This window comes from Notolepis coatsorum (genome assembly GCF_963971535.1).
Source record: "Notolepis coatsorum genome assembly, chromosome: 1".
Taxonomy (NCBI): domain Eukaryota; kingdom Metazoa; phylum Chordata; class Actinopteri; order Aulopiformes; family Paralepididae; genus Notolepis; species Notolepis coatsorum.
This window is the reverse complement of record NC_140165.1, coordinates 198,488,470-198,496,635: the sequence shown is the minus strand read 5'-3', so window position 1 is coordinate 198,496,635 and position 8,166 is coordinate 198,488,470. Positions and strand designations below refer to the sequence as shown.

The following is an 8,166-nucleotide window of genomic DNA, read 5'->3' as shown; positions in this document are numbered from 1 at the left end:
ACGTGTCCAGCTGTTGCTAAACTAACCATGGGCATCCCGACTGCATTCTGAAACACAAGGGCACACACACAAACACACACACACATGCGCGCACACACACACACGCACACACACACACACACACACACACACACACACACACACACACACACACACACACACACACACACACACACACACACACACACACATACACACACATACACATTTTGCCTTCCCCAGTACTACTCCCTGCCAGTCTCCCCCTGGCCACACACCCGCTGGACAGCCTTTCTAGGAATACAGTCGGAACTGATTCCACGGTCCGTTTGGTACCAAAGAGCCCCAACGCGAGCAAACAGGCCCCCTGCCAGGAGTCTGTGACCCTCCAGAGGAAAGCCAGGGGAGCTGTAGAGGAGCAGGGGAGCTGTGGAGGAGCTGTGGAGGAGCAGAGGAGCTGTGGAGGAGCAGGGGAGCTGTGGAGGAGCAGGGGAGCTGTGGAGGAGCAGGGGGGCAGGGGGGGGCAGGGGAGCTGTGGAGGAGCAGGGGAGCTGTGGAGGAGCAGGGGAGCTGTGGAGGAGCAGGGGAGCTGTGGAGGAGCAGGGAGCAGTGGAGGAGCAGGGGGGCAGGGGAGGAGCAGGGGAGCAGTGGAGGAGCAGGGGGGCAGGGGAGCTGTGGAGGAGCAGGGGAGCTGTGGAGGAGCAGGGGAGCAGTGGAGGAGCAGGGGGGCAGGGGAGCTGTGGAGGAGCAGGGGAGCTGTGGAGGAGCAGGGGGGCAGTGGAGGAGCAGGGGGGCAGTGGAGGAGCAGGGGGGCAGTGGAGGAGCAGGGGAGCAGTGGAGGAGCAGGGGAGCTGTGGAGGAGCAGGGGAGCTGTGGAGGAGCAGGGGGGCAGTGGAGGAGCAGGGGAGCTGTGGAGGAGCAGGGGGGCAGTGGAGGAGCAGGGGGGCAGGGGGGCAGGGGAGCTGTGGAGGAGCAGGGGGAAGTGGAGGAGCAGGGGGGCAGTGGAGGAGCAGGGGGGCAGGGGGGCAGGGGAGCTGTGAGGAGCAGGGGAGCTGTGGAGGAGCAGGGGGGCAGTGGAGGAGCAGGGGGGCAGTGGAGGAGCAGGGGGGCAGTGGAGGAGCAGGGGGGCAGTGGAGGAGCAGGGGGGCAGTGGAGGAGCAGGGGAGCAGTGGAGGAGCAGGGGGGACAGGGGAGCTGTGGAGGAGCAGGGGGGCAGTGGAGGAGCAGGGGGGACAGGGGAGCTGTGGAGGAGCAGGGGGGACAGGGAGCTGTGGAGGAGCAGGGGGGCAGTGGAGGAGCAGGGGAGCTGTGGAGGAGCAGGGGGGACAGGGGAGCTGTGGAGGAGCAGGGGGGACAGGGGAGCTGTGGAGGAGCAGGGGGGACAGGGGAGCTGTGGAGGAGCAGGGGGGCAGTGGAGGAGCAGGGGAGCTGTGGAGGAGCAGGGGGGACAGGGGAGCTGTGGAGGAGCAGGGGGGACAGGGGGGCAGTGGAGGAGCAGGGGGGCAGTGGAGGAGCAGGGGGGCAGTGGAGGAGCAGGGGGGCAGTGGAGGAGCAGGGGGGCAGTGGAGGAGCAGGGGAGCAGTGGAGGAGCAGGGGAGCTGTGGAGGAGCAGGGGGGCAGTGGAGGAGCAGGGGAGCTGTGGAGGAGCAGGGGGGCAGTGGAGGAGCAGGGGGGCAGGGGGGCAGGGGAGCTGTGGAGGAGCAGGGGGGCAGTGGAGGAGCAGGGGGGCAGTGGAGGAGCAGGGGGGCAGGGGGGCAGGGGAGCTGTGGAGGAGCAGGGGAGCTGTGGAGGAGCAGGGGGGCAGTGGAGGAGCAGGGGGGCAGTGGAGGAGCAGGGGGGCAGTGGAGGAGCAGGGGGGCAGTGGAGGAGCAGGGGGGCAGTGGAGGAGCAGGGGAGCAGTGGAGGAGCAGGGGAGCTGTGGAGGAGCAGGGGGGCAGTGGAGGAGCAGGGGAGCTGTGGAGGAGCAGGGGAGCAGTGGAGGAGCAGGGGGGACAGGGGAGCTGTGGAGGAGCAGGGGGGACATGGGAGCTGTGGAGGAGCAGGGGAGCTGTGGAGGAGCAGGGGGGACAGGGGAGCTGTGGAGGAGCAGGGGAGCTGTGGAGGAGCAGGGGAGCTGTGGAGGAGCAGGGGGGACAGGGGAGCTGTGGAGGAGCAGGGGGGACAGGGGAGGAGCAGGGGGGCAGTGGAGGAGCAGGGGAGCTGTGGAGGAGCAGGGGGGCAGGGGAGCTGTGGAGGAGCAGGGGAGCTGTGGAGGAGCAGGGGGGCAGTGGAGGAGCAGGGGGGCAGTGGAGGAGCAGGGGGGCAGTGGAGGAGCAGGGGAGCAGTGGAGGAGCAGGGGAGCTGTGGAGGAGCAGGGGAGCTGTGGAGGAGCAGGGGTGCAGTGGAGGAGCAGGGGAGCTGTGGAGGAGCAGGGGGGCAGTGGAGGAGCAGGGGGGCAGGGGGGCAGGGGAGCTGTGGAGGAGCAGGGGGGCAGTGGAGGAGCAGGGGGGCAGTGGAGGAGCAGGGGGGCAGTGGAGGAGCAGGGGAGCAGTGGAGGAGCAGGGGAGCTGTGGAGGAGCAGGGGAGCAGTGGAGGAGCAGGGGGGACAGGGGAGCTGTGGAGGAGCAGGGGGGACAGGGGAGCTGTGGAGGAGCAGGGGGGCAGTGGAGGAGCAGGGGAGCTGTGGAGGAGCAGGGGGGACAGGGGAGCTGTGGAGGAGCAGGGGGGACAGGGGAGCTGTAGAGGAGCAGGGGAGCTGTGGAGGAGCAGGGGGGACAGGGGAGCTGTGGAGGAGCAGGGGGGACAGGGGAGGAGCAGGGGGGCAGTGGAGGAGCAGGGGAGCTGTGGAGGAGCAGGGGGGACAGGGGAGCTGTGGAGGAGCAGGGGGGACAGGGGAGGAGCAGGGGGGCAGTGGAGGAGCAGGGGAGCTGTGGAGGAGCAGGGGGACAGGGGAGCTGTGGAGGAGCAGGGGAGCAGGGGAGACAGGGGAGCAAGGGGGACAGGGGAGCAGGGGAGCAGGGGAGACAGGGGAGCAGGGGGGACAGGGAGCAGGGGAGCTGTGGGGGAGCAGGGGAGACCTTAAGGCACAGAGGCCATGGAGGTTGGTGTACAGGAGATCTAGGGCAGAGGTGAAGGGGCGGTTTAGGAGTATCAAGGGTGTTGCGGATGTCTGTGTCTTAATTGTTCTGTACAGATCTGGGTTATGGAAGGCAAAGTGCAACAAGGTTCCGTGCTTGAGTTGACCTCCATGAACCCCCAGCTGGTGGTGGGAACCAAAACACTGGTTGGCCGATGAGGACTCCACTCCCACCACATCAATATTAAGCCATGTTGAGGTACTGTGATAATGTCATGGTTCGATCTCCCTGCATGAATAATGCACGGAAGCAAAATCAGATCTAGCCAATGGCATATAATGAGGACGAATGGAGCGGTATCCAATAGAGAAGGTGATGGATCAGTTGAACCCATCGCTCCTTCAGTTGACCATTCAGTACCATCTATTCTTCAGCTGAGGGCTGGATGTTGCTCTAGAGACGCGGGCCTCTGTGTGTCCCTTAGCTTTCAGACACAACTCTGGCATTACATACACAGCAGCACCTCTTTGGGCCACTTCATTGGCAGCGCCGCTTCAATAGACCCATCAGAGTGGCTTTGGAATACTGTGGTGAATACGTATGAGTGGGTAAGGGAGTGTGGTGGAGCCAAACCCATCAATTATGTCATAGGCGGATCTTCAAGATCAATAATAGGTTTAATAGTGACACACATAGTACAAAGTACATGTGGATTAAATTCGCTTTTTGAGAGTGGCCATCTGGAAGGGAGAAAATGGGGACACTTCAAGATTTTTCAAGATTAAAGGGGGTAAGATTTAAGCTATTGCCACCAACAAAAGGGATTCCTCCATGGGAAGGTTGATGTTGTTTTTCCCCCGAGGGAGTCAGAGCTCAAGCTCCCGTCACAAGGAGGGAGTTTTTGGTATCTTAAAAAAACTCTTATTTAACCATTTCAACACGGTTGCGGTTGAGAATGTGCGCCGTCAGAAGAACACAGTCCGTATTTGTCAGGGGACAGATCAGGGAGGAGGAAAACAACCAGTGGGCCACATGAACGGGCGTCTGGACAGCAGAGTGTGAAGCGACGAACAATAAAGAGTACGGTTTTGTATGGCTAAACTGGCTAATCTAGCTAATCTAGCTAAGCTAATTAAGAGAAAGAGAGAGAACAAATAAATAAGAGAGAGTAGTTGTGTGAGCTCCATTACCATGGAATATGTCAACACTTTTAACTTACAAAAGGTTTTATCTGAGCGATTACAAGACACGTTGACATCTTCTGCTCTTGTTCCTGCCCCAGCTGTTTGTCACACCATGGGGAGGTTAAAGGCTGTTCATCCATCCAGAATGTCCCCAAGGGGATCAATAAAGGAATATCTTATCTTATCTTATCTTATCATAACCCTGCTGGGATTGTAGCGTTCCTGTGCGAAAACCAATGGGTAAAATGGACTTCATTTACGGCCCCTCTGCTGCTGAACACTTACTCTCCTCCTGGGACTTGCACTTGACCTGCAGGTCCACGGTGGACAGACACAGCTTGTTGCCTTCCTGGGCAGCCAGGTCTTTAGGCAGGTGCATCTGCTGCTTCATGGAGTTACCCACGCTCAGACGGCGCCCCACCGTGGTCACCTGCCGGTAGAACTGCTTCCCTGTGATCTTGTGGTCGAAGCCCAGCCAGCTGAACTTGATCTTCACCCTGAGAGAGAGAGGGCGAGAGAGAGAGAGAGAGAGAAAGAGAGAGAGAGAGAGAGAGAGAGAGAGAGAGAGAGAGAGAGAGAGAGAGAGAGAGAGAGAGAGAGAGAGAGAGAGAGAGAGAGAGAGAGAGAGAGAGAGGGAGGGGGGAGTGGATAGATGTACAGTGGCAGAAAGAGAGAAGAGGAGGAGGTGGGAAGGAAAGATTATGAAACAAGATAAATCAGGGGGGAAATATGGATAGATATGTTGGGAGCGAGGCACAATATGAGACAGAGAGGAAAGGAGTCAAACCAAGAGAGAGCAGAGAGAGAGGTAAAGAAGGAAAAGGAGAAACAGAAGAAGAGAGAAAGAGAGGAAAGGAAACATTAGATCCAGGTGAATAAGAACAAAGCCCACTGATCCTCTGCTTTCCTTGGCTTTCCAGTCCTCAGGGCAGACAGAGCCAACGCTGCACTACTGGAATAATATGTGTATGTATATACTGTATGTATGTATGTGTGGGCGTGTGTGTGTGTGTGTGTGTGTGTGTGTGTGTGTGTGTGTGTGTGTGTGTGTGTGTGTGTGTGTGTGTGTGTGTGTGTGTGTGTGTGTGTGTGTGTGTGTGTGTGTGTGTGTGTGTGTGTGTGTGTGTGTCACAAAAACAACTACACAGTTCCTGGTGTAATAGGTATAGCCAGGCCATGTGGTGTTGACAATGCTCTTTGTATCCTTAATGTCTTTAAAACCATGTTGAATATTTAATCTTATGTAGGCTATGTAATTAGTGTATTATTGTGTGTGTGTGTGTGTGTGTGTGTGTGTGTGTGTGCGTGCGTGCGTGCGTGCGTGCGTGCGTGCGTGCGTGCGTGCGTGCGTGCGTGTGTGTGTGCGTGCGTGTCCACTCACGTGAAGTCCATGTCCTCTGGGCTGGGGAAGGGCTCCAGGGGCCAGTTGAAGAAGCAGTTGAGGAAGACGAGGCCGGCACAGCAGGCCCACACCAGCAGGATCATGATGAAGGTGGCACCCAGGTCATAGATCACCTGCAGACAGACAGACTTGTGATGCAGGTTGTGATGCAGGCTGTGATGCAGGCTGTGATGCAGGCTGTGATGCAGGGCCCCGTTCCTTGTACCTGGATAACTGAGTTAGCCGGATAACTTTAACTGGATAACTGAGTTAGCCGGACTTTCCGGTTCCCCGTACATGGATTTTCCAAATCACCATGACAACAGATCCCAAAGTTTGAGCCTGGTCGAAAGCAGAGTTTAAGTTCAAGTTAGCCTGAACCATCGCCACGCCCCCGCAAAGAAGTGACAGCCCGTTTCCTGAAACTATTCCCACAGTCTACGATCTGCATTATACCATTCTGAATTACGTTTTTGTGCTCCATTCTTCCAGAGGGGGCTTTTGAAATGTAAAATAGACCCAAAATGCTGATACTAAATTCACTTTGTCCTAAATAATGCACGTTATATATACCGTGGCGCTCGCTCGTGCGATGTACACATTATGTGGTTATTTTAATTGTAACTGGGATTAAGATGTCTGATGAGATGCGCTGTTTGACGGATTTGAGAAATTGAATGAGCCGTTGACGTCACATTAATGAATGAGGATAAAGAGATAAACTTCATTCAAAACAAAGGATATTCTAAACACGGGTCTCTCGTTCATTAATGTATAAACAATGAATTTATCCCATCTGGCACAGTGGTGCAGCGGTAGTGCTCAAGCCTGCCAACCCAGCGACCGGGGTTCAAAACCCGGTGTTTCCAATATGATTTTTTTGAATATAATATTAATGATTATACGCCAAAGTAGCCTGGTTTTAAGTTAAAATATTATAAATCTACATGCATTGAGGATGTCATTCTTTATATAGCTCTCAACGTGCACCAAATTGAATTATTCCTATATTGCAAAAAGAAGGAAAAGACTAGGGTCTCGAACCCCGGTCGTCTGCGTGATAGTCAAAACAACAACCCGTTAGACCACATTGGAGATAAGTTAAAGATCGACTATACATCAATCAATGGGTAAGAGAGCCGTATCGTAATTCTGTATAAGTTTAACTAATTATTTTCGCTAGCAAGATCTCATTTGATTATTCAATCCAGCAGGCAAGTTTAAAGAAATATAATCTGATTGATTGAGGTAATGAGGGACTTAAAATTAGCCTATAGATAACGCATTTAACTTGTCGGCGAGGCGATTGAGCCGTATTGCAATCTGTCAATAAAGTTTTAAATCAATTAATCAATCAATGCCGTTAGAGAATCAGGATCTCTGCCATCGATACGTGCTGGCTTTTCGCCTGAAGCGGCCGCGCGCATTTAGCCTGAGTCGCAAGTCTGGCTTGAGTTAACGAGACTGAATCCACCTTCGAGGAACAGGAAAATCCCGGCTTCGAACATCGTGTTAACTGAAGCTGGATAATGACATCTTGATCGACTTAGTTGAACCAGGTACAAGAAACAGGGCCCTGGGGTTGTGATGCAGGCTGTGATGCTGGTTGTGATGCAGGCTGTGATGCAGGCTGTGATGCAGGTTGTGATGCAGGCTGTGATGCTGGTTGTGATGCTGGTTGTGATGCAGGTGTCTCTGCTCTCATCTGAATACTTCTCCAGACAGTCTAGAGACATGTGTCCGATGGAAAGTTACCTTGATGCCAGGGAAAGTGACCGCAGATGAAGCATAGGAGCCGATCATCAGGGCGATGAAGGTGGAGCGAAGGTCTCCAAACATACTGGGAAGCTGAAGAGAGAGGAGAGAAGATGGAGAGGGGAGAGGGTTAAACTTCACATAGTATGTACTTAGTTGAGCCAGTATTTAAACAAACGTACATTGTGTCTTAAAATGTCAGTAAGCGCACATGGAGTGGTCTTAATTACACAGAATGACATGACACTGAAAGAAATGCTGAATGTCTATTGAATGTCCATCTATTGATAGTGTTTAGAGGGGAGTACATGGCGTTCTGCTGTGGGGTCTTTCTTTCTGATGGATGTTTTTGTTCCACCACCAAGAGCAAGAGGCAGAGAAAGACCAGAGACTCTTGCGTAATAACAGTCAAAGAGCACACCATGTTCCCCAGCGCTGCTTGACTTCATACCAGTAGTAACTAGAAACAATTGTCTTCACAAAGAAAGAAAGAAAGAAAGAAAGAAAGAAAGAAAGAAAGAAAGAAAGAAAGAAAGAAAGAAAGAAAGAAAGAAAGAAAGAAAGAAAGAAAGAAAGAAAGAAAGAAAGAAAGAAAGAAAGAGTAGCACTTCACAGTGGGTTTATTCCAGTATATTAACCTGTCAATACAGTAAAGATGTAGTAAAAAAGAAAAAGAAAAAAGATTAAAAAAGAAAAAAGTTGGCTAGTATGAGAGCAACATGTGTGCAGAGTAATAGATCATTCATATGGCAAGAGCAGCACAGCCCATCAACAACATGAAGAGGTTCTCTTGTGAAAGTGTGTGTGTGTG

The 8,166-nt window shown here is 54.0% G+C and overlaps 1 protein-coding gene across 1 annotated transcript in view; it reads right to left on the bottom strand.

Moving 5' to 3' along the window:
- Positions 1–8,166, bottom strand: part of slc43a2a (solute carrier family 43 member 2a) — a 60,681-nt gene that overhangs the window by 10,476 nt on the left and 42,039 nt on the right. Inside the window, exons 6-8 of the mRNA XM_084318230.1 lie at positions 7,356–7,448; positions 5,601–5,734; positions 4,505–4,716 (exon numbers count right to left, since the gene is read on the bottom strand). Of these exons, the coding sequence (XP_084174356.1) occupies positions 4,505–4,716; positions 5,601–5,734; positions 7,356–7,448 (439 nt within the window). The remainder of the gene's footprint in view (positions 1–4,504; positions 4,717–5,600; positions 5,735–7,355; positions 7,449–8,166) is intronic.